Here is a 27,385-nt window from a genome sequence, read left to right as displayed (position 1 = left end):
AAAGTAGTGGTGGAGTTAGTGGGTGAAGGTGTTGATCCACCTTACTGCTTAGGGATAGTCACTGTTTTGAGTCTGGTGGCCCTAGTGTGGATGCTACGTAGCCTCCTCCCTGATGGGAGTGAGACAATCAGTCCATCAGCCTTCTCTGAATCATCCTTCTCTGAAGTTTTAATCAACAACACAACAAACAAGCTGTCTTACACTTTCATGATTTGTCTCCAACAGGGGTCCCCAACTTTTTTTATGCCATGGACCAACACCATTAAGCAAGGGATCTATGGACCCCAGGTTGGAAACCCCTGGTCTAGAATGATTCTGTCATTTAATGATCAGCTTTCATGCACAGTACAAGTCAACTGATTGGAAAGGAGAACTCAGTTATACACATTCCAAAGTAACCATTGATTCTCTAAAATGATCAAGTAATTTAGTTCAGTGGTTGATCACCCAACAACGAGAGCACATGTAGAATGCATATTAATTATTAACATAATCTGCTTCTCCCCAAAATCAGTAATCTACAACACAACTAAAATTTGCTGAAGTGAATTTTGCATCTTTAAGTTTGAGGGCAATACAAGACAGCTATTTTAGGTGTAAAAAACAGTAAGAGGTATTAATAGAGTATCTCCACCGTGGATGGTTCATGCCCGGCTGCGAAAGGAGGAGGGTTGGACATGGGGCTATGAACCCATCTCATAAAAACCCAGAACTACAGAAGCTTCAAAGATCTCATCCCTGGGAGAGGAATGAGGTCTAGCAGACGTATGAAGTTGTGTGGTGAAAGTGGAAGCCATTGGGCTGATCAACCTTTTCACTGGCCCAGGACAGAGGGCTCCGGCAAGCTCCTGTTGGTGACCTACACCCCAATAGGGATGATGGGCTTAAAAAGAAGAATTGTTAGCGTGGGCAAGCCAGCACCTTTATCCCCAGGATGGAAACAATCATTACAAGGTGGTATAATTTTAAGCTGATTGGAGGGAAGTATAGGACATATGTCAAAGGTAGGTAGTGATGGGCGTGTGGAACGCCCTGGTGGTGGTTGAAGCAGAATCATTAAGGGCAATTAAGAGACTCTTAGATAGGCATGTGGATGATAGAAAAATAGAGGGCTATGCCTGAGGGAGGTGTTCGATTGATCTTTTAGTAGGTTAAAAGGTTGGCACAACATTGTGGGCCAAAGAGCCTGTACTGTGCTGTACTACTCTATATTCTGTATCCAGGTGGACTGGTTGCAGGGAGGATGTTACCCTGTCTGGGGATTAGGACCAGGAACCACAACCTCTGGATATGGGGTATGAGATTAGGAGTAATTTCATTTCAAGGAGCAGAGGGTGGTGGACCTGGGGTATTCTCTGCTACACAGGGAGCTGGAGGCTAAATACCAAAAAAATACAAGTCAAGACCACCCACTTGTCAAATTATTTTCAAAGCTTAGTTATGGCAAACAAGATTTAGAGAGGTAAATTCTGGTTAAATTAAGTGATCTAGTTCCAATGGTGGGCACTCCCAGGTCAACTTAGTCCAATTTCCCCTAATATGTTCCCAAAGGAATGCCTTCCAGGAAACAAAGTCATCTCCTGCTAACATGTTGCGGGAATTAGGTCAAGCACGCAGGGGTGAGTCATACCCGGAAGTGCCCAGTCCAATTTCTGAAATGACAAATGGACCCACTGATGGTTATAACTGTGCTTCACCCTTGCAGGGAGGGAATACAAAGCTCAAGAACTCTTGATCACGTAAGATAATATGGGGGTGGGGGGAACAAACAAAAAGTTATAGAACAAGTAATGACAATAGATTTCCTCCCCTGAAGGTCATTAAACATCCAGTTTTTGTTTTTACAAGAATTCCAAAGTTCAAAGTTAATCTTACTATCAAAGTAGGCATATGTCACCATTAACAACCCTAAGATTCATTTCCTTGCAGGCATCCACAGTAGAACAAAGAAATGCAATAGAATCAATGAAAAACTACACACAAAGACTGACAAATTGTGCAAATACAAAATGAAACAAGTAATAATAAATAGACAGATAAAAAGAACTGAGATCATAAGTTGTAGAGTCTTTGAAAGTGTGTCTATAGGTTGTGTTCAATGATCAGTTTAGCATTGAGGTGAGTGAAGTTATCCATGCTGGTTCAGGAGCCTGATGGTTGAGGGGTAATAACTGTTCCTGAACCTGGTGGTGTGGGACCTGAGGCTCCTGTATCTCCTTCCTGATGGTTGAGGGGTAATAACTGTTCCTGAACCTGGTGGTGTGGGACCTGAGGCTCCTGTACCTCCTTCCTGATGGTTGAGGAGTAATAACTGTTCCTGAACCTGGTGGTGTGGGACCTGAGGCTCCTGTACCTCCTTCCTGATGGTTGAGGGGTAATAACTGTTCCTGAACCTGGTGGTGTGGGACCTGAGGCTCCTGTACCTTCTTCCTGATGGTTGAGGGGTAATAACTGTTCCTGAACCTGGTGGTGTGGGTCCTGAGGCTCCTGTACCTCCTTCCTGATGGTTGAGGGGTAATAACTGCTCCTGAACCTGGTGGTGTGGGACCTGAGGCTCCTGTACCTTCTTCCTGATGGCAGCAGTGAGAAGAAAGCATTGCCTGGATGGTGGGGGTCCTTGATGATGGATGCTGCTTTCCTGTGACAGTAGGATCAGAATCAGGTTTATTATCACTGGCATGTGATGTGAAATTTGTTAACTTAGCAGCAGCAGTTCAATGCAATACATATTCTAACAGAGAGAAAAAAATAATAAATAAAATAAAAATAGTAAGAATAATTAAACAAGTAAATCAATTATGTATATTGAATGGATTACAAAAAAAGTGCAAAAACAGAAATACTGTATATTAAAAAAAAGTGAGGTAGTGTTCATGGGTTCAATGTCCATTTAGGAATCGGATGGCAGAGGGGAAGAAGCTGTTCCTGAATCACTGAGTGTGTGCCTTCAGGCTTCTGTACCTCCTACCTGATGGTAACAGTGAGAAAAGTGCATGCCCTGGGTGCTGGAGGTCCTTAATAATGGACAGTGCCTTTCTAAGACACTGACTCCCTAAAGATGTCCTGGGTACTTTGTAGGCTAGTACCCAAGATGGAGCTGACTAGATTTACAACCTTCTGCAGCTTCTTTCGGTTCTGTGCAGTAGCCCCTCCATACCAGACAGTGATGCAGCCTGTCAGAATGCTCTCCATTTGTTGACATGCCAAATCTCTTCAAACTCCAAATGAAGTATAGCTGCTGTTTTGCCTTCTTTATAACTGCATCGATATGTTGGGACCAGGTTAGATCCTCAGAGATCTTGACACCCAGGAACTTGAAGCTGCTCACTCTCTCCACTTCTGATCCCTCTATGAGGATTGGTATGTGTTCCTTCGACTTACCCTTCCTGAACTCCACAATCGACTCTTTCGTCTTACTGACGTTGAGTGCCAGGTTGTTGCTGCGATACCACTCTATTAGTTGGCATATCTCACTCCTGTATGCCCTCTTGTCACCACCTGAGATTCTACCAAAAATGGTTGTATCACCAGCAAATTTATAGATGGTATTTGAGCTATCCCTAGCCACACAGTCATGTGTATGCAGAGAGTAGAGCAGTGGGCTAAGCACACGCCCCTGAGGTGCACTAGTGTTGATCCTCAGCGAGGAGGAGATGTTATCACCAATCCGCACAGTTTGTGGTCTTCCACTTAGGAAGTTGAGGATCCAATTGCAGAGGGAAGTACAGAGGCCCAGGTTCCGCAACTACTCAATCAGGATTGTGGGAATGATGGTACTAAATGCTGAGCTATAGTCAATGAACAGCATCCTGACGTAGGTGTTTCTGTTGTCCAGGTGGTCTAAAGCCGTGTGGAGAGCCATTGAGATTGCGTCTGCCGTTGACCTATTGTGACAATAGGCAAATTGCAATGGGTCCAGGTCCTTACTGAAGCAGGATTTCAGTCTAGTCATGACCAACCTCTCAAAGCATTTCATCACTGCCGATGTGAGTACTACCGGGTGATAGTAATTAAGGCAGCCTACATCATTCTTCTTAGGCACTGGTATGATTGTTGCCTTTTTGAGGCAAGTGGGAACTACTGCCCGTGGCAGTGAGAGGTTGAAAATCTCCTTGAATACTTCTGCTAGTTGGTTGGCACAGGTTTTCAGAGCCTTACCAGATACTTCATCGAGACCTTCCGCCTTGCAAGGGTTCACTCTCTTTAAAAACAGCCTAACATCGGCCTCTGAGACGGAGATCACAGGGTCATCAGGTGCAGCAGTGATCCTCACAGCTGTCATTGTGTTCTCCCTTTCAAAGCGCTCCATGTAGATACGCTGAATGCTTCCAGATTATTAACAGAACTTAAATCTCATAACTCTAATGGTGGGAACTTAGCTCAGGCCTCTGGATTTCTTGTCTAGTAACTTAACTGTAATTTAACTTCCTTACCAAACTCTTTCTGTGCCTTAACAATGCTATACAATAGCAGACACTATGTTAGCTTTAAACCTTCACTGAGTTAAATGAAATATGTGTATTTATTCATTTGTGACTCAAAGATTAGAAATTCTTGTCAATCAATTGAATTAGACATTCATAAAAGAAATATTTGATTTAATATAAATTTTCATTGTTAGTAGTGACCAATAAAGAACGATAAATCTGGAGATCAGTGTAAGAAGTGGCCAAAAACAGGAAATGAAAGTGACCCAAGTGAAATCCTGTTTACATATCCTTTTCCCAGTAGTATATTACAGAAAGCAGCAGCACTTGTTGCATTTTAAAATGCATAACAGGAAATTTACTCACCAAAGTCAGACATTGTCTGATAAACAGATTAATGATAATTTAAATGTTGTTGGCAATTTTGCTACAAGCTACACAAGAACAGGCAGGTATAATAATATACTGGTCTGGTAAATGAAGTGGAAATACATTTTGAGCTCCTTATCGTCACAAGATGTGGAACCTTCATCAAGCCTCAGTAAAATTAGTTTCCATGCTCCGGGAATCATCAGTTCCTCAGGATATGCTGCAAGGTCAGCACTTGCTACTTCAGTAAACCTCCGGAATCTGTGGGTCAACATAGGAAGGGTAGAAATGTAGGAGGAAACCTTTAATGTGTTTAAATCCTGGTCGATACCGTCTGAAATGTTGGCGGACAGTGCAGGAAGCACTTTCCTCTATACCATAAGACAAAGAAGCTGAATTAGGCCATTCAGCCCATTGAGTCTGCTCCACCATTACATCATGGCTGAATTATTATCCCTCTCAATCCCATTCCCCTGCCTTTTCCCCATAACTTTTCACACCTGATTAACCAAGAACCTATCAAACTCCACTTTAAATATACTACATGACTTGCCCTCCACAGCTGTCTGGCAATGAGTTTCACAGATTCAGCATCATCTGGCTAAAGAAATTTCTCCTTATCTCTGTTCTAAAGGCACATCCTTGTATTCTGAGGTTGTGCCCTCTGGTCCCAGACTCCCCCACTATAGGAAACACATGCTCCGCATCTACTCTATCTAGGTATTTCAATATTCAGTAGGTTTCAGTGAGGGCCCCCCACCCATTCTTGTAAACTCCAATGAGTATAGACAGGCCCAGAGCTAGCAAATGCTCCTCATACATATATTAACCCTTTCATTCCTGGGATGATTCTCGTGAACCTCCTGTGGACCCTCTCCAATACCAGACAATACATGCCACTATTACAGCTTGGGACACCAGAGTTCAGAGTTCAATTCTGACGTCATCTCTGAGGAGTTTGTACATTCTTCCCTGTGAATGTGTGGGTTTCCTCCCACATTCCAAAGACGTGCCGGCTATTAGGTTAACAGGTCATTGTAACTTGTCCTGTGAGTAGGCTAGGGTAAAATAGGTGGGTCGTTGGGTGGCATGGCTCGTTAGGCCGGAAGGGCCTATTCCACGCTGTATTGCTGCATACAACAAATAAGCTAAAAAACCCTGTCTTTGGTAAGGAGTCCAAATTGCTCGCAATACCCCAAGTGCAGTCAGCAAACAAACTAACATATTTGCTACTTCTGACATCTGATGCATTTCTTCATAATTGAAATAAAGCAGCCAAAATAGGAAATGCTGGAAACACTCAAGAAATCATGGCTTAGTCATTTAAAACTAGGAGAATTTCTTTATGTGGAGGATTGTAAATATTTGCCCAAAACTTTCAATGGACATTTGCAAAACTCTGAAAACAGAAAGGTTGAAGTTGACGTCGCTCTAGGACTTTTCAAAGGCCAAATGCACTGCAAGTCAAATAATAACCTTTAACCGTTACAAGATGCTCCTGTGCAGTTTATACAAAATGCAGTGACCACAAATATAATGAAAACAAAAAAAAAACTGTAAAGGAAAGAGGATTTTCAACACTCTTACTAGATTATTATAACTATTATTAGAACATATTACAGCACATTACAGGCCCCTCGGCCCATGATGCTATGCTGACCTTTTAATTTAATCTAACAATTCCCTCCTACATAATTCTCCATTTTCTATCGTCCATGTGCCTAAGTGTTTCTTAATTGTCCCTAATGGATCTGCTTCTACCATCACAACTGGCAGAGTGTTCCATGTACCCACAAGTTGTGTGATGACACCTGAGGGCTGCCCTCAGCACATCTTTACTTGTGTTGGTCGTTAATGCAAATGATGCATTTCATAGTATGCTTTGATGCACAAGTGCTAGATATCTGAATCTGAAATTGCAAACTCAAATCAACTGGGTCCTGATTCTGGCTTTCACAAAGCAGAAGAACCTCCAAACATCACTTATCCTCAACTATGTCAATGTAAATGCAAGGACCCCGATGCACAATGCCAAAGGCAAAATTATAACTCTGCAACGCTAAACTATATCATCTGAAATGCTCACCACCAGTCTTGATGCTGCTGATTAAGCACTTCAACAACTGGAATCAAATATCTGATGATTTATTTAATTAAGAAAGAAAGGTACGTACAACATTTTTTAAAAATGAGGAGGGTGTGAGACAACAGGCCAAATGAGTAAACAGAGCAGAGACGCAGATCCGGTGAGTCAAGATTGGGAGTCTAGTCAAGCAGCTGGTCACTAGTCTACGGCATAAAGCACAAAGGTCTGGGAGAAGCTTGCCACTGCAAAATGAGAAGTTTGTAGTGTATGTTTTGAGTTCTGCTCACCTCATTACATGAAGGATGTGGAAGATTGGAGAGGGTGCAGAGGAGATTTACCAGGATAATGCATGGATTAGAGAGCATGTCCTATGAGGATAGGTTGAGCGAGATAGGGCATTTCTCTTTGAGGAGAAGGACAATGAGAGGAGAATTGATAGAGGTGTACAAGATAACAAGAGGCATAGATAGAGTGGATAGACAGAGACATTTTCCCAGGGTGCGCATAACTTTAAGGTGTTTGGAGGAAAGCATGGGGGAATGTCAGAAGTAGATTTTTTTACCCAGAGAATGGTGTTCATGGAATGTATTGCCAGGGGTGGTAGTAGAGGGAGATACTTCAGGGACATTTAAGGGTCTCCTAGATAGGCAGATGGATGAAAGAAAGATGGAGTGCAATATAGCAGGGACACATTAGATTGCTGTTAGTGTAGGTTAAAGGGTCAGCACAACACTGTGGGCTAAAAGTCCTGTACTGTACTGTAATGCTCAATGTTCTATGCAGTATGATGTGGCAGGTAAATCAAGTAAATGTCTGGTGGTGGTGGCAGGCTAAGTTTAGATATACCATTCAAAATTTCAATTTAAGGAACAAAATTAATAAATTATCCTTAAAATAACCACTTAAAATAAATTAGCATTTGGAAAAGGTTCAGTGTGTTGCTGCTATAACACATAATAGTTTATGGACAAAGTTTATCCAGGAAAATGACTGTAGCAATGCCTGTTTCTCGACTAACTTCAGTTTCATGCTAGAACGGAGATACATAATCTGAAAGGCATCAGCAGTAACCCGAACCATTTGCTTTAAGAGGCAGTCACCTTCCCTCTTCAGTATACAACAAACATGATTTGTTGGCAATTGTTTTATCCAAGGGGATCAAAGGGATAAAAATCAGCATACACTATTTTCATTGAGTGAAAGAAAAATAAAGATGAGTTGGTAGTAAGGAAGGCAAATGCAGTGTTAGCATTCATCTGAAGAGGACTAGAATATAAGAGCAATGATATAATGATGAAGCTTTATAAGGCATTGGTCAGAGACTGCACGTGGACTATTTCAAGCTGTTTTGGGCCCCTATCTAAGAAAGAACGTGCTGACATTGGAAAAACTCCAGAGGAGGTTCACAAGAATTATCCCAGGAATGAAAGGGTTAACATACGTATGAGGAGTATTTGATGCTTTGGGCCTGTACTCGCTGAAGGTTAGAAGAATGGGGGGGCGGGGGCACGGGAGAATATTGAATATTGAAAGGCCTAGGTAGACTGACCGTGGAGAGGATGTTTCACAAAGTGGGGGAGTCCAGGATGTCCATTTAGATTAGAGATGAGGAGGAATTTCTTCAGCCAGAGAGTGGTGAATCTGTTGAGTTCATGCCACAGGCAGCTGTGGAGGCCAAGTCATTCGGTGTATTTAAAGTGGAGGTTGATAGGTTCTTGATTAGTCAGGGTGTCAAAGGTTACAGGGAAAAGGCAAGAGAATGGGGTTGAGGGGGGATAATAAATCAGCCATAATGGTATGGTGTGGGCACATGGCCAAGTGGTTAAGGCATTGGACTAGCGACCTGAAGGTCGTGAGTTCGAGCCCCAGCCGAGGCAACGTGTTGTGTCCTTGAGCAAGGCACTTAATCACACATTACTCTGCGACGACACCAGTGCCAAGCTGTATGGGTCCTAATGCCCTTCCCTTGGACAACATTGGTGTCGTGGAGAGGGGAGACTTGCAGCATGGGCAACTGCTGGTCTTCCATACAACCTTGCCCAGGCCTGCGCCCTGGAGAGTGAAGACTTTCCAGGCACAGATCCGTGGTCTCGCAAGACTAACGGATGCCTTTTTAATGGTATGGTGGAGCAGACTCGATGGGTTGAATAGCCTAGTTTTGCTTCTATATCTTATGGTCTTAAAATGTAAAATATTGAAATGCAATATTTATTTATTTAGCGATACAGTGCAGAGTAAGCCCCTTCCAGCCACACTGCTCCAGCAACCCCCACAACCCTAATTAATCCTAACCTATTCATGGGACAATTTTACAATGACCAATTAATCTACCGGGTAAGTCTTTGGACTGTGGGAGAAAACCAGAAGACCCACATATTCCACAGGGATTTTAAACTTACCTGGGCAAGAGAAAGTACTTTATTCTGTGTTGCCAATGGGACAGAAAATCCCCAGTGATCATGATGGTGAGATTAGGACATTGGATGAAATGTATAATTCTCTAAGTGCAATCATGTCAAGCTTTTCTGTCATTAATCTGTGGGACAGCTTTCCCAATTTACACACCGTTCCCTGAGGAGGATTTTACTGGATTAACTGGACAAGTTGGACCTTTGATTTGTCTAAATCTGGTGTTTACATCTGCTCCAGATGGTTCATGTAGTATTTTTCTGTTTTAATATAATGTACACTCAGTGGCCACTTTATTAGGTACACCGGTACACCTGCTCGTTAATGCATATCAGCCAATCATGTAGCAGCAACTCAATGCATAAGAACATGCAGACTTTGTAAAGAGGTTCAGTTGTTATTCAGACCAAACATCAGAATGGGGAAGAAATGTGATCTAAGTAACTCTGACTGTGGAATAATTGTTGGTGCCAGAAGGGGTGGTTTGAGTATCTCAGAAGCTGCTGATGTCCTGGGATTTTCACACAAAACAGTCTCTAGAGTTTACAGAGAATGGTGTGAAAAACAAAACAAAAATATCCAGTGAGAGGCAGTTCTGTGGGCAAAGATGCCTTGTTAATGAAACATCAGAGGAGAATAGCTGGACTGGTTCAAGTTGACAGGAAGGTGATAGCACCTCTAATAACCATGCGTCACGACAGTGATGTGCAGAAGAGCATCTCTGAATGCACAACACAGTGAAGTGAATGGGTTCCAGCAGCACAAGGCCACAAACATAGACTCAGTGTCCACTTTATTAGGTACAGAATAAAGTAGCCACTGGGTGTATTTGATGCAAATGAGTAGTTTTCTACAGCATTCAGCAGGGCAATTAAGGGTCATCTACATTTCTGGGCAATTAAAATCACACACAGACTTCATCAGAAAATTTCAGCTGACTTCCTCCCCCAAAGGATACAAATGAAGCAGATGAGTCTTCAGGAAAATGTGGTTCATGGTCACAAATGTTGATACTACTTTTTTACTCTGGATTATTTGGTTAGCTGAATCTAGACTTCCCAACGGCTACAGTAAAATTTGAACTCTCACCTTTGGATCATCAGTTGATGCCTCTGTGCTATTAATCCAATAATTTAACCACTACACTACATCACCATTCCCATCAACCAATATAACATAGTTGCTTGTGCCGCAATATAATTTTCAAATGCATCTTTTTATTTTTGTAGACGAAGACACCTCTCAAATAGGCATTTTTTCACCAAAGAATAATTTTTACCATATCGGAATACTGATCAGACAGACCAATAGAAGTTTAAAGATTTTCAAAGCGAGATCATCTTTTGACATTATCTGTTTACAATGTACAAGGACAATATAATCCCTGTAAAACTAACTCAATATACCTGTATCAATGTCTTGAAAAAATAACTAGATGTACATACGTATTGAAAGGTTACAAAATGTACATGAATATAATTAACTGTGCAACTTTGATGAAGAATTCTTGGTATATAAGCGGAGATTCTGCAGATTCTGGATATCCAGAGTAACACACACAAAGTGCTTTAAGAACTTAGCAGGTCAAGCAGCATCTATGGAGAGGAATAACGAGCCAACATTTCAGTTCCTAATGAAGTGTCTTGGTCCAAAACATCAGCTCTTTATTCCTTTCCATAGATGCTGCCAGACTTCTGAGCTCCTCCAGCATTTTGTGTGTTACTCTTGACATGCAACCCTGCTTCTTTGCAGACAACTCTATTCTGAATACTTGGCATGTGCTGGGAGCAGACCGCAAGTGTTGCCATGCTTCTGGCGCCAACATGGCATGCCCACAACTTACTAACCCTAACGCGTACATCTTTGGAATGTGGGAGGAAACAGGAGCACCCGGAGGAAACCCACGCGGTCATGGGGAGAACATACTAATTCCATACAGGAATTGAAGCTGGGTCACCGGAGGCAGGCACTGTAATAGCATTACGCTAACTGCTTTGCTACTGTGCCACCTGTTAAAATAAAGATGAGCTTTATTTGTCACATGCCCATCGAAACATAACTCCACCATGGATGGTCCCAAGCCCAGCTGCAAAAGGAGGGTTGGGCACGGGGCTAGCAACCCCATCCTGTAAAATCCCAGAGTGATAGAAACACAAACAGAAACTCCAAAGATCTCATCCCTGGGAGAGGAAGGATCTTCGATGGGCTACACCTGAGGATGACATGAAAGCACGGCCTGGGACAGAAGACTCTGGTGAGCCGCTGTCGGCAGCCTATGCCCCAGTAAGGGTGATGCGCTTAACAAGAAGACACCGAAACAGAGTCAAATACATCACTTATGTCGAGGACTAATACAGTCTGAGGATGTGCTGCAACAGCCTGCAAGTGTCATCACTCTTCTGACACCAATATAGCAAGCCCACAGCTTAATAACCCTTAATAACCTGAACATCTTTGAAATGTAGGAGGAAACATGAGCACCCAGAGGAAATCCACACGATCACAGAGAGAGTGTACAAACTTCTTACACACAGCGACGAGAATTGAGCCCAGGTTGCTGATCTTCCAGTCAAGGTGGCGCCTGCATACAACGCCTCCTCTTTCAACATCTTCTGGATAGATGAAAGAACGTTTACTTCACTTATTTGATGCTTGTTTTTCATCTTAAATGTGTTTCTGGAACTGTTAGAGCCTGCAATTTACAGTTTGGAGATCAATTGAGTGACCCAGTGCTTTGCTATCTCCGACAAGCGAGCATGAGCCTCAAAGTGAAGAAACTATGAGATGGGGGCGTGATCCGACGTTCAACTCCACTTCAACGAAGAAAATTGAAACATCGAGGTAAGTACAGAAGGCAAGTGAGTGTTCAGTGTCGACTGCCCACCTTTTGATCGCTGATGGGATCCTTCTGCTGCCAGATGATGTTGGAAGATGTTACCAAGGTTCTGCATTTATGGATTTGGACTGTGGACTAAGGACTTTTTTCAGTCTTAAGGTTCTTATATTCTATGTTGCCGCACGTATTTTCTCATTTTTTTGTGCGGAGGGAAGGTGGCTTAAGGGTCAATGTTCTTCTTGCATTTTGTGTTTGGGGGAGGGGGTTTTGGGAGTTGATTGTGTTGCGTTCTTTTTTTGCACGAGGAGTAGGGTGGGAAATTCCTCATCTCTGTTCGAAATGGATATTCCTCTATTTTCAGCTTAGAAGGTAAATAAGATTAAAAGCAGAGAATTGTAGTGACTGACAGTTCATGCATCTATCAATCTCAATCTTTAAGTTAGGCAGATCATATTTACATCACAACTGTTTGCTTTGTATCTTCTGACATGGGTAAATGTTTTTTTTTGAACTCCATAATAAATATGTTAAATTTACATAACAGAAATTGCATACAAGATGAAAAGCAGAATGATTTTTCCAAACGTTCCCTCATACACTTCCAGGAATGAGGAATTCAATTACATGGTTGAGGGTTCCCATCTAGACCGTACTAGGTTGAAGGAGACTTGACAAATATGCTCAACATTTTAAAGGATCTAGACAAAATACAGGAAGAGAAACTGTCTGTTTTGTTAGAAATGTACAGTTTTAAGAGAACCAGTAAGAGAACGAAATAAGACTATCGGAAAGTAGTTGTTGTGCAGTGAATGGTTATGATTCAGAATACTCTGTTTCAAAGGAGTGCACAGGCAAGATTTAATTTTGGCTTTCAACTAGTTCAAAGAGCAGAATGGCTACTCTCTATGCCATAATGCTTCTTTAACTCTGTACTGTTTTCAGTATTTAAAAGATAACATACATAAAAAAAGCTGTCTGAAGAAAGCTAAAATACATAAGAGCTGTCTAGCCAACAAAATCAACAAAATACTAAATCAAGAATAATACTCATCTACATAATCAGAATTTTTTAATCTTTCAGTCAATCAGATGGCCTCATAGATGATTCATCATCAATCACAAAACACACAATGTCACATAGAACATAGACCAGTACAGCACAGGAACAGGCCCTTCGGCTCAGAATGCTGTGTCAAACCAATCAAATTAGTTATCAAATGGCCAAATAAACTAATCCGTTCTGCCTACACAACATCTATATCCTTCCATTTTCCTCACACCCATGTGCCTATCGAAACCTCTCTTAAAAGTCCCTAATGTATCTGTCTCTACCACCACCCCAGGCAGCTCAATCCAGGCATCCACCACACTGTATAAAAAGATTTTACTGGACAAAGGAACAATGTAAATAGTATACTGCTATCAAGAATGGTCACTTTAACATCAGTGGTCATTTCCACATATCCACCAATGAATTTCTACATTGTCTACATTAGAGAACTAATACTTCAAGGATGTAAAGATTGATGAATGCTGATCCTTGTCACAAAACACGTGGTTTTGTTTTCTGCTCTTTTAACTCTGAATAGAGAGAGAGCGCGGGGTGGGGGGGATGGTGGTGGGGGACAAGAGAGAGCTAAAATGATCTAGTGCCGATTACAAAGCAGCATTGTTCAAAGAGAAAGGCACTGCTGATGTTAAGTAAGTGAACACGGCCGCTGCCTGCGTCCACTCAAAAACAGGCGACCTTACCAAAACCAAATGAACAGTAGCAATGTTTAAGACAGAAATTCGCTTATCTAAGGAGTTAAAAGACTGAAGCCCTGCTCAGAGAACTTATATAACTTCACAACAACATTCGGTGTAAAGCCAAATCAATCTGCCCTCATTTTTCCTGCTTTACGTTGTACCTCAAGGGCCTTGCATTCCTCTGAGTTAATCCTCTTAGTTGCAAATGCATTATAATTAAAAGAAATACCACAGTCCCAAGTTAAGACGATGCAGAGGGCCCAGCACTCTGTATTTGTTACTTACTTGTGCCTCCACGTAGGGCGGAATTCCAACGAGATAGAAAGCCACGCCATTCATCTGTGAGAAAGATGCCTCCGAGCCGTCAGAGTGTATTACCAAGCCACGCAGACCTATATCCCTATACGGGTTTTAATTTGCAGTCAGTTAGTAGCCTCCCCCTCTCCCCAGGGCTAAAGCCGTCTATCTGCTGTGCGGAAGAGCATACATCAGTCTCCTAATGATCATCCCATCCACAGCCAACGAGGAAAGCAAAAAATAAACTTCCAGTACTCTGCACCAGGGGAACTGCCAAAGCATTACTGTGAACACAAAGTTGAAATGTACCAATCAAATAAAACATTTAAAAGCAAGCAGCAGGTTACAACGCTCGTTCCTGTTATCCGCTTTCCCTAACACAAAGCAGTAGTGCTAGCAGGAGGCTCTTTTTTCCCTCCCTAAATCAGATTGAAAACATCACGGCAGTGCTTTACACAGCAGGCTAAAATGGGAAGAAGAGGAGACTCCCTGCCAGTAAACATTCCAACTGACAGGGGAAATGTGTGACGGAAATACTGGAACAGCACATGGGCTACAGACTGCTCCCAAATCCTGTCTACATTGTAGCAAAGAATGCAAACAGACTCATTACTTTTTTTCCTGTTAGGGTTAAAATGGTATCAATTAAGAAGAAAAAGTTCAGTCTCAAATGTGGAGTATATAACCGCTGACTTTGTCACTAATATAATGATAAGGTTTAAAGCTGAAAGAGGTAGAAAACTTTTATAATTTGCTCTTTTTTTACAGAAAGGCAGAAGAACTAAGATATATTGAACCAACTACGCCAATCATCTGAAATAAAATGACAAATACAGTGGATGTTTCTATAAGGACAATAGAATATTGGTATAGGCACTTCAGCCCGCGATGTTGCGCCGACTTTTTAACCTACTCAAGATCAATCTAATCCCTTCCTCCGACATAGCACTCCATTTTTTTTAATCCATGTGCCTATCTGAGAGTCTCTTAAATGTCCCTAATGTGTCTGCCCCTACCACTACCCCAGGCATGGCATTCAATGCATTCACCACTCTGTGTAAAGAACTTGCGTCTGACATCCCCCTATAATTTCCTCCAATCACCTTAAAATTATGCCCTTCTGGTATTAGCCACTTTCTCCCTGGGAAAAATGTCCCTGGCCATTCACTTGATCTGTGCCTCTTATCATCTTCTACACCTCTAACAAGTCTCCTCTCATCCTCCTTTTCGCCAAAGAGAAAAGCTCTAGCTTGCTCAAGCTTGTTCTAGCTTGCTCAAGCTTGCTCTAGCTTGTTCATAAGACATGCTCCCTAATCCAGGCAGCATCCTCTGCACCCTCTCTAAAGCTTCCACATCCTTCCTATAATAAGAAGATCAGAATTGAACACAATGTTTTTTTAAACCGGTGTAGGTTACAGGTAAACAAATAACCAGAGTAGAATCACAACAGATCGGTTGTGGCAGCACTTTCACCCAGGTTTATAAAGATGTAAGGACAAATCTCATTCAAAAAACTATGGAAAACAAATGTAAGCTGATGCACTATACCTCCGTGGAATGGGGGAATGCGGTGTTAAACCAAAGCCCTACCTGTATTCTCAAGGGGACGTGAAAGACAATAAAACACTATCTTGATGAACAGGGTTGTTCTGCCTAGTGTCCTGGCCAACATTTATTCTTCAATAAACATCGACCGTTCATCATGTTTTGTGTTGTTTGATGTGGGTGATCATGGTCTTTCCATGACCTTGATTGTTCTTGGCAAATGTTTCTACAGAAGTGGTTTGCCATTGCCTTCTTCTGGGCAGTGTCTTTACAAGACGGGTGGCCCCAGCCATTATCAATACTCTTCAGAGATTGTCTGCCTGGCGTCAGTGGTCACATAACCAGGACTTGTGATCTGCACCGGCTGCTCAGTAAACATATCTTTAAAAATTGCTTGCTGGTATTTATTGCATGACACTTTCATGGATTTTTCTGCATGAAAATTGGTTCCAGTTTCTGTATCAAATCAAATCAAAATACATTTATTATCAAAGTACCAATGTATATGTCACCAGATACCACCTTTAGATTCATTTTTTGCAGGCATTCACAGTAGAAAAAGGAAGTACAATTCAATCAATGGAAAACTACACAAAAAGACTGACAATGTGAAAAAGACAAACTGCAAATACAGTAAATTAATGAATGGATAGATTGCTGGATAGATAAGTAAATCAACCAATCAATCAATCAATCAATCTGAGGGCATGAGTGTAGTCCTCGAAAATAAGTCTGTAGGTTGTGGAATCAGTTCAGTTTTGAGGTGATTTAAGTTATCTACGATGGTTCAGGAGCCTGATGGTTGTGGGGTAATAACTTCCTGAACCTGGTGGTGAGGGACCTGAGGCTCCTGTACCTCACTCCTGATTTTAGCAGCAAGAAGAGAGTATGGCCTAGATGGTAGGGGTCCTTGATGATGGATGTTGTTTTCTTGTGGTAGCACCATATTGATGTGCTAAATGGTTCAAGAGTCTGATGGTTTGTCAGGTTTCCTACATCATAATGATGATTACTCTTCAGAAGTCTTTAACTGGTTTTATAAAGCATTGAAATATCCAAGTATCGGAAAGATAATTCTGTATTTTCATTCATTAGTTATTCTAACATTGGTTCCTTTAGATTATTGTAGCTGGGGATAGTAATGGGGGCAAGCTCCCACTAAATGCTTCCAATGGCATGCATTTCAAATAGTCTCTGACAACCAAGTCCATCTCTTGGCCTTCACATGTGGTTTAGCTACTAAGCCCAGCAGCTGTTTCTACTGACAGGAGAATGGAAAAAAGTGGGTTACTGGCACCTTAAAACCAGTCGCTTTGAGCAGATAAGGTTTGTCATCCATGGTTGAAAGCTCATCTAGGAGAAGGAAAACTCTGATCTTAATCCTCCACTGCCTTACGGCTACACCCACTCATAGGGAAGGCTACGGGAGTAAACCTCGAGGGAAAATTCCGGAGCTGGAGTCCCTAAGGCAGTCCTACATTGAGTTCAATGCTGACCGGCAACTCCTGCGACACTGCTGGTGCCAAACCGTATCGGTCTCTGCCGTTCCTTTGGGTTCATCAGCTATGTGGAGAAGGGGAAGTGGCGACATGAGTAACAGCTTGCTCTCCATATCGTACTGCCCATATCATGTGGGCAGCTAGGCTGTAACATCCATGGTCAATCCTGACCAACTGTGAAGATATTCTAACATCAGTACAAAAGTGGTTCTAAAACATAGCTTTAATATTATTTTATCAGTTTTATTTCCCATGGGGTGAAACGTCACAGTTAGCCAATAAAAGTACCAATGTAGACTGATCCAGTTTCTAATCATATTGCTAATGTCATTGCAAAGTGAAAATATAAACCAGCATCTGCAATAAAATGTATTAAGCTTTTTTCCTTAATTACCATTAGCAGTCTGTAATATTACCAGTTTTTAATGCATTCATTGCATTTCAGCTGCCGCATTAAATAGTACTTTTGAAACAAAGTTTTGCAATATATAAAACTCTAGGGGAAAGCACGCTGATTGAAAATAGGTCAAACGCTTGTGGTGTCGCATGATGACATCAACAAATTAATAATCACATGTGCAGTTCCATATGTCCTAGGCACCACATTCTGCAGTGTAGATGCGGACATATTTCATTTCACTATCAATCAAATCTAGACAGCAAACTCCAAAATAAAAGTGCTGAATAATGACAGTATCTAAGACATCTTCAAGGACCGCTGCCTCAGAAAAGAGGCATCAATTATTTAGGACTCCCATCACCTAGGACATGCCCTCTTCTCCACCAGGGAGGAGGTACAGAAGTCTGAAGGCACATACTCAGCAATTCAGGAACAGCTTCTTCCCCTCTGCCATCTGATTTCTAAGTGGACATTGAATCCATGAACACTACCTCATTACTTTTTAAAATTTCTGTTTTTACACTACTTATCTTAACTATTTAATATACATATATTTACTTAATGTAATTCAGTTTTTTCTCTATATTATCATGTATCACATTGTACTGCTGTCGCAAAGTTAACAAATTTCACGGCATATACCGGTGATGTTAAACCCGATTCTGATTCTGATTTTCAATCATGTCTCATATTGTAGTTAATCATTGAAGGAAGTATAAAGATGATCTTTTATTGTCCCGTGTTTACCAAAGCATCAAAACATGGTCTGAGGAAGTGTTGGCAGACTGCAAGTGTCGCCACGCTTCTGGTGCCAACATAGCATGCCCACAACTTATGAACCTATATGTCTTTGGAACTTGTGAGGAAACTGAAGCACCAGAAGGAAACCCACGTGGTTACAGAAAGAAGGTATAAACTGTTAGCAGACATCAGCGGGAATTGAACCTGGGTCACTGGAGCTGTAATAGCACTATGCTAACCACTACACAGTCATGAAGCCCCATCAAAAATGCTTAAAAATGCTATATGCATTTTTGCTTTGGTAATTAAAAAAGGAAATATACTCCTATTACTAACCAAAGTATATATGATTTAAGCAAAATAGTTTTCTACTTGATTCTAAAAGGCACATCATTTAAAAATGACAGGAGAAATTGGAAAAAGCACAGAATCCTTTGAACTAATCAACGGGGGAATAATTTATACAGTAAGGAAGCTTTGCAATTCATTGGTGAGCCTCAGATGGAGAATTGCATCTAATTCAGAGCATGAGTACCTTAATAATCAAGAACCTATCAATCTCTGCTTTAGATGTACCCAATTACCTTGCTTCCACAGCCTTCCGTGGCAATGACTTCCACAGATTTACCACCCTCTGCCTAAAGAAACTCTTTCTCATCTCTGTTTCAAAGGGACGTCGTTCTATTCTGAGGTTGTGATCTCTGGTCCTAGATTCTGCCACTATTGGAAAAACACTCTGCATGTTCACTCTATCTAGGCCTTTCAATATTCAGTAGGTTTCAGTGAGATCCCCCTCATTCTTCTAAATTCCAGAGAGTACAGGCCTAGAGCCATCAGACACACCTCATATGTTAATCCTTTCATTTCTCGGAATCAAACCTCCTCTGCATCCTCTCCAATGCCAGCACATCCTTTTTTAGATATTGCGCCGAAAACTGCTCACAATATTGATATGTGGTCTGAGCAAAGCTCTATAAAACCTCAGCATTACACCCTTGCTTCTATATTCTAGTCCTCTCAAAATGAATGCTAACATTGTACTTGCCACAGTAGGTAGCATAGCGGTTAGTGCAATTACTCTACAGAGCCAGTAATCATCAATCAGGGTTCATTTCCCATCACTGCCTGTAAGGAATTTGTACGTTCTCCTTGACCCCACATGGGTTTCCACTGTGTGCTCCAATTTCCTCTCCATTTCAATGATGTACGGTTAATGTTAAAGCTAGTAAGTTGTGGGAATGCTATGTTAACAGGGGAAGCAGTCTGCCCCTCCCTGCACAGCCTCAACCACCAGCACATAGAATGCAGATCGGAGTATCAAAAGGGGTGGAGCACCACTAGTTGTGAAAGGGCATTCAGGGTTGGGTAATACAAGCAAGGTTTCATTGTGATGCTCATTTCTTGAATATAGTTTTTTGTACTCCAGGGCTTCGAATGGTCTTGGAAAGGAATATTCTAGAGCAACTGTACAGAACACTGAGTCTAACAGTTAAAAAAGCATAAGTGGCCTTGAGCTAAAAAAAAAAGAAGCAGATTGCTTATCTTTCAGACAAAAATGAACCACAATTAAGAGTACTGCTTAAAACTCTGGTCACTGCACTTTCAGAAGAATCTGAATAGCTTAGATAAGACAAACTAGAATGAACATATAAATGAGGGATTTCAGTTCTGAAGACAGACTAGAGGAGCTTCATTTGGAAAGCAGTAGTTGAGTGGAGTGAGCATCAAATCGTGAATGGGACTAGTTGAAACAAATGGAGAGGATCTGTTCTCATGAGTAAAAACATTATAGAACACTCAAGGTTTAATGTGATTGGCCAAAGATCCAAGGATAATGTTTGGAAAAGTTGTTTTTTATTCTAATACGTACTGGGTGAAAATCATCAATTGCAGTTTTTTTAATGGAGTTGACTAAATATTTAAAGGTATCAAAATCTGCAGCACTCTGAAGGATGAATTTAACTTCTGAGGATTGACACTTTCTTACTACAATGACTCGATAATAAATACAAGCGATTCAGCAGATGCTGGAAATCCAGAGTAACACACACAAAATGCTAGAGCAGCAGGCAGCATCTATGGAAATGAATCCACAGTGGATATTTCGGGCCGAGACCCTTCATCAGGATTGATAAGCAAAGGGAAAGATGCTGAAACAAGAAGGTAGGGAGAGGGGAAGGAATACAAGCTAAAATGTGACAGGTGAAGCCAGGTGGGTGGGGGTGGGGGTGGGGAAGATAAAGTAAGAATCTGGGAGGTGATAGGTGGAAACGGTAAAGTGCTGAAGAAGAAAGAATCTGATAGGAAAGGAGAGTAGACCATGGGAGAAAGGAAGGAGGAGAGACACCAGGAGGTAATAGGCAGGTAAGGAGAAAAGATTGGAGAGGAGAAGATGGCGGCACAACGCAACTCGCAGCGGCCACTCCGGTGGTGATGTCTGTTATTTGTCAAGTAGGGTGCCGTGCACAATCCTGATTTGATGGAGACAGATGTGAGAGCACGGAGGAACATCTGGTGAAGCTTTTGAAATGCCTGCTTCACTGCCGCTGCTACTGTGTGATCCAGAATCTCCGGAGGGGAAAGCCGCGAGTCCTCGGCTTTGCTTGTTGCTCGGCGGCTGGGGTGGGGTCGAAGTGCTTGGCAGAGGTTGGTGCTCAGTGCTCGGTGTCGGAGGGCTGGTCGGAGGCTCGAAGTTATCAGACGGACTCATAGAGTCGGCTGCGGTCGGGTGCTTCCAATGCTTCGGCAAGTTTGCGGCGCTTGGAGGTTCATTGCAGGGAGAGTTTCTCCTTTCTACCGTCTGCGTGAGATGATGGGGCTAGAGACTTTTTTTTACCATGCCCATGGTCTGCTCTTTATCAAATTACAGTATTACTTTGCACTGCTGTAACTATATGTAAAAATTATGTGGTTTTGTCAGTTTTAGTCTTGGTCTGTCTGTGTTTCTGTGATATCTTTCTGGAGGAACATTGTATCATTTCTTAATGCATGTGTTTCTAAATGATAATAAATGAGGACTGAGTGTCCTCATAATCTATAAAAGAAGAGATAAGAGGGGAGCCAGAGTGAGGAATGGAAGAAGAGGGAAGGGGGAAAGGGAAAAATTACTGGAAGTTGGAGGAGAAGATGGCGGTGCGACGGCAGCGCACACAGTCTCTCCGGTGAATGATATTTATAATCTGTCAAGGAGGGGATCGTGCACAATTCTGATTTGATGGAGACAGACATGAGAGTACGGAGGAACAACTAGAAAACTTCTGAAATGCCTTCTTCGCTGCCGCTGCTACTGTGTGGTAACCGGAATCTCCAGAGCAGAAGGCCCTGAATCCTTGGCTTTGGTTGTTTCAGTGGCCGGGGCTAAGTCGAAGGCACTCGGCAGAGGATGGCGCTTGGGAGGCTGTATCAGAGAGGCTGGTCAGAGGCTCGAAGTTTTCGGATGGATGAACTCAGTGTTGGCTGCTTCCAAGGCATCGGCAAGTTGACGGTGCCTGGAGGTTTACGGCAGGGAGTTGTTCATGCCATCAGCTTGAAGACTACCTAGATGGAATATGAGGTGCTGCTCCTCCAACCTGAGAGTGGCCTGAGGTATGGGGATTGGAATTAAAATGGTTGGCCACCAGGAAATCCTGCTTTTTACGGTTGGAACTATAGACGATTCTATAATTCTAGGTTCTTCGCTCCCAGGATCCTTCACTTATTCACTACCTGTTGTTTAGCCTGTCTTTCAATAAATGCCTCAGCTGCTTCCCCCATTTTACCAAGACAACTCTTCACCTCAAGGGCTATTCCCACATCCTGTCATTCTCAATTCACTCCTCTCCCTATCATTATCAAAGTTCAAAGTAAATTTATTATCAAATACAGGGAAGAGGGGGAGGGAGAGGGAAGGGAGCGGGAAGCATCAGAGAGACATTCTGTAATGATCAATAAACCAATTGTTTGAAATCAAATGACCTTGCCTGGTGTCTCAGGGCTGGGTGTGTCTGCAGCTGCACTTCTTCTCTGTCCCCTGCCCCACACCCCTTGTGTGGCACTCCACCTTCCTTAGCTCCAGTCAGATTTAAAACTCACTCTCTGCTCCATGTTGACAAATACAGTACAGTGCAAAAGTCTCAGGCACCCGAGCTATATATATATATATCTATGCACCTGCTATCATTTCCCATTTTACAATCATCAGAGTGCTTAATATGGCATTTGGCTTAAATGATAAAAATTAATCCTCAGAAAGCTTTAGAAAATATAATGCTAACAGATTCCAACATTTCAAAAAGAATCAAGAGTTCACTTCCTAGTCAGTCTATTTCATGTGAATTATACTGTGCATCACGACATCTGAATGCTCGCCAAATCAATGTCTAAAATAATCAATCCCAACTCTTACCATCTAATCCTAATAATGTTAATAATCCTCCGTATTTTCAAATACTTTTTATTTTAACGAAGTACACCTCAAAGAAAGCGTAGCAGTGAGTGCAACGCTATCGCAGCTTGGGGTGTCGGAGTTCAGATTTCTATTCTGGCTCCATGTCCGTAAGGAGTATGTACAATCCTCTCTGTGAATATGTGGGTTTCCTTCGAGTGCTCTGGTTTCCTCCCACAGTCCAAAGATATACTGGTTAGTGGGTTAAATGGTTATTGTAAATTGCCATGTGATTAGGCTAGGGCTAAATAAGTGGGCTGCTGGGTGGTGTGCTTCGTTGGGTCAGAAGGGCCCGTTCCACGCTCTCTCTCTAAATAAATCAACAAACATACTGATGCACATTATAAATTATTCATCATATAATTTCCTATTCAGAAAATTAAAAGTATTGAAGTTACGCTGCTTTATATCCAGTCTCCTGTAACTAAAGATGAGTATAGTTTATCCTAACACAAGCTGGTCAATAACATGAACTAAATGAACTGCTTATATTTATTTTGTCAATATCACATAAATCAGTTAAAATATTGATATGCCAAGTCAATAACAACATCTAATTCAAATTCATAATAAGCGATGTAAATTTGTTAACTAAATACTGCTGTCACGTACCATAAACTGCAGTAAAACTCCAATAATCCACTATCCAATTGTTTGGAAATCTCAACAGAGCAGAATTAGGCCATTTGGCAAATTGAGTCTGCTGCACCATTCCATCATGGTTGACTTATTGTCCCTCTCAATCCCATTCTCCTGCCTAATCCCCAAAACCTTTGACACCTTCATTAATCAAGAACATGTCAACCTCTACTTTAAATGTACCAATGACTAGGCTTCCACAGCTGTCTTTGGCAATTATTTCACAGATTCACCATCCTCTAGTTGAAGAAATTCCTCCTCATCTCTGTTCTAGGCCTTTCAATATTCAATAGGTTTCAATGAAATCCCCCCTCATTCTTCTAATTTCCAGCAAGTACAGGCCCAGAGCCATCAAATGTTCCTCATAAGTTAACCCTTTCTTTCCCAGAATCGCCTCTCGCAAACCGCCTCTGGACCCTCTCCAATGCCAGCCCATCTTTTCTGAGATAAGAGGCCTAAAACTGGTCAAAGTACTCCAAGTGTTGTCTGACCAAATACTTTATAAAGCCTCAGCATCATATCCTTGCTCTTATATTGTAGTCCTCTTGAAATGAATGCTAATATTATATTTGCCTTACTTACTACCGACTCAACCTGCAAGTTAATTTTTAGGGAATCCTGCATAAGGACTCCCAAGTCCTTGGACATCTGATTTTTGAAATCCCCCTCCCCCATTTAGTAAACAGTCTCCACCTTTATTCCTTTGACCAAGTGCATGACCATACACTTCTGTACATGATATTCCACCTGCCATTTCTTTGCCCATTCTCACACTTTGTCTAAGTCCTTCTGCAAACTCCCTGCTTCCTCAACACTAGCTGCCTCTTCACCTACACCATCTGAAACCTTGCCCCCTGCACCAGTTCCTCAGCCACTCATTCATCTGTACCATCATCCTGTACTGTCCTGAATAGCACATGGAACTGGGAATAATACAGAGATTACTACCTTGGAGGTCCTGTTCTTTGGCCTCTTCCCTAACTCCGTATACTCACTGTGTAGGATCTCTTCCCCCTTTCTATCTGTGTCATCGGTGCCAATGTGCACTATGACCTCTGGCTGCTCACCCTCACTTGAGGATCTTCTGCAGCTGCTCTGAGACATCCTGGACCCTAGCACCTAGGAAGCAATGCACCATCCTGGCTCTTCTCTTGTGGCCACAGAACCTCCCGTCCATCTCCCTAACTATGCATCTCCTACCACTCTGCCTGAATTTACCCTTCCCTGCTGAGCCTCAGAACCAGTCAGAGTGCCACTGGCCTGGTTGCTGCTGCAGTGCCCTGATAGGTCATCCCTCTTAGCAGTATCCAAAGGGTATACTTGTTGCTGAGGAGAATGGCTACAAGGGAACCCTGCACTGACTGCTTACTACTCTTACTTTTCCTGATGGTCACCAATCTACTGTCTGAGGCCTGCACTCTGGATGTGACCAGCTCAGGAAAAGACTCATCTGTGAAGTTGGTCCTGAATGCATCCAGCTCCAGCTCCAGTTACTTGACCTTGTCAGTCAAGAGCTGAAGTTGGGCACTTTCTGCAGATATAGTCAACAGAGAGTACATTGGAATAACACATCTCACAGGAGGAGCATTCCACTCCCTAAACTACCATCCTGCCTACACTTGTTATGCCTCTAACTTCTCAAACTTCAGTTCTAGTCTGTGCTTGTTCTTGCCAAAGCCTGACCACCTTAATACTATCCACTCACAACAATGGACTCTCCGGGTCAAAACTCTACTTCTTTTTTATTTGCCCTTGCTAATTAACCCTAGTTATTATTAACTCAAGCAATCTTCTGCTCCATAGACAAGCCCCGGCAGGTCACGCTCCCTTTTCGAAACTGGCGCATAACCATAGAACCATAGAAACTACAGCACAGAAACAGGCCCTTTGGCCCTTCTTGGCTGTGCCGAACCATTTTCTGCCTAGTCCCACTGACCTGACCATATCCCTCCATACACCTCCCATCCATGTATCTGTCCAATTTATTCTTAAATGTTAAAAAAGAACCCGCATTTACCACCTCGTCTGGCAGCTCATTCCATACTCCCACCACTCTCTGTGTGAAGAAGCCCCCGCTAATGTTCCCTTTAAACTTTTCCCCCCTCACCCTTAACCCATGTCCTCTGGTTTTTTTCTCCCTTTGCCTCAGTGGAAAAAGCCTGCTTGCATTCACTCTATCTATACCCATCATAATTTTATATACCTCTATCAAATCTCCCCTCATTCTTCTACGCTCCAGGGAATAAAGTCCTAACCTATTCAACCTTTCTCTGTAACTGAGTTTCTCAAGTCCCGGCAACATCCTTGTAAACCTTCTCTGCACTCTTTCAACCTTATTTATATCCTTCCTGTAACTTGGTGACCAAAACTGAACACAATACTCCAGATTCGGCCTCACCAATGCCTTATACAACCTCATCATAACATTCCAGCTCTTATACTCAATACTTCAATTAATAAAGGCCAATGTACCAAAAGCTCTCTTTACGACCCTATTTACCTGTGACGACACTTTTAGGGAATTTGTATCTGTATTCCCAGATCCCTCTGTTCCACTGCACTCCTCAGTGCCTTACCATTAACCCTGTATGTTTTACGTTGGTTTGTCCTTCCAACGTGCAATACCTCACACTTGTCAGTATTAAACTCCATCTGCCATTTTTCAGCCCATTTTTCCAGCTGGTCCAAGTCCCTCTGCAGGCTCTGAAAACCTTCCTCACTGTCTACTACACCTCCAATCTTTGTATCATCAGCAAACTTGCTGATCCACAAGGAACTGTCTCCAATTCATTCTGCAATCTCCCGCTCCACAGACAAGTCCCAACAGGCTACTTTATTGTCACGACGAGGCAACTCTCAGATTGGGGGACCAATACTTCATATTCTGTCATATCCTCCAACCGGAGGGCATGACACACTGACTTTTCTAACTTCCAGTAATTTCACCCTCTTCCCCCTTCTCTCTTTTTCCATTTCTCATTCTGGCTTCCCTCTTACCCTCGACTCTTCTTCTCACCTGCCCATTACCTCCTCTTCCTCCTTCCCTTTCTTCCACGGTACACTCTCCTCTCCTATCAGACTCCTTCTTCTTCAGCCCTTTACCATTTCCACCTATCCACTCCCAGCTTCTTACTTCATCCCCACTCCCCCACACACTCACCTTCCCCTCACCTAGCTTCATCTATCACCTTCTAGCTTGTACTCCTTCCCCTCCTCCCCTCCCAACCTTCTTAATCAGGCTTCTTCCCCCTTCTTTTCTAATCCTAAGGAAGAGTCTCATTCCAAAACGTCCACTTTTTATTCCATTCCTTGATGCTGCTGAGTTCCTCCAGTATGTTACGTGCGTTACTCTGAACAGTTAAGTTCCTAAGCAATCCAGAATTCCCAAAATGCAAAGACTTTTATTAATGAAATACAAGGTCACCCTCCTGTCTTCCACACTCTAGATCAGGGGTTCCCAACTTGGTGTCCATGGAGCCCTTGGTTAATAGTAGGGGTCCATGGCATAAAAAAGGCTGGGGACCCCTGATCTTGATGCTCTTCTCCAAAAAATATGCCCATACCCACACCCACATCAGTTTGTCTATCACATCTCTATTTACCGATTAGCATGACTCTGGCCACAATCAGATTTGAAAATTCGCATCCTTGCTTTGAAGTCTATCGACAGACTCAACCACAGCTTGCTCTGTAAATTCCTTCAGAACTACAAACAACCTTCCAAAGTCATCCATTTTAAACTCTTAAGTGTCATTAATTTTAACACTTCCCTCAATAATGGCTCTTTTAACTGCTGAGGATTGTACAGTGGAATTCACTAACGCTGTCTGGTGATGTTTCCGGTGTAAAGGCAGCCAAATTGAGCCTACTGTTTTCTGCCCTAATATTTTTTTACTTGCAACAGTGTAAAATTTTCTTTGGCACCATACCCGAAAACTATTCTGAGTCAGGGTGCTATGTTAAAG

General features: G+C 42.2%; 1 protein-coding gene across 2 annotated transcripts in view; it reads right to left on the bottom strand.

Moving 5' to 3' along the window:
- Positions 1-27,385, bottom strand: part of LOC134340331 (rho GTPase-activating protein 23-like) — a 490,201-nt gene that overhangs the window by 303,815 nt on the left and 159,001 nt on the right. Inside the window, exon 1 of one of the 2 annotated variants that reach the window (XM_063037439.1) lies at positions 14,162-24,454. The exons of the other annotated variant lie outside the window; for it this stretch is intronic. Within the exon in view, the coding sequence (XP_062893509.1) occupies positions 14,162-14,215 (54 nt within the window). The 5' untranslated portion in view covers positions 14,216-24,454. Of the gene's footprint in view, positions 1-14,161; positions 24,455-27,385 lie in introns of those variants that run through there. 2 annotated transcript variants of the gene reach the window in all.

The sequence above is a fragment of the Mobula hypostoma genome, chromosome X1, assembly GCF_963921235.1.
Source record: "Mobula hypostoma chromosome X1, sMobHyp1.1, whole genome shotgun sequence".
Taxonomy (NCBI): Eukaryota; Metazoa; Chordata; class Chondrichthyes; order Myliobatiformes; family Myliobatidae; genus Mobula; species Mobula hypostoma.
The sequence above is the reverse complement of the archived record's forward strand: the minus strand, read 5'-3'. Positions and strand labels throughout refer to the sequence as shown.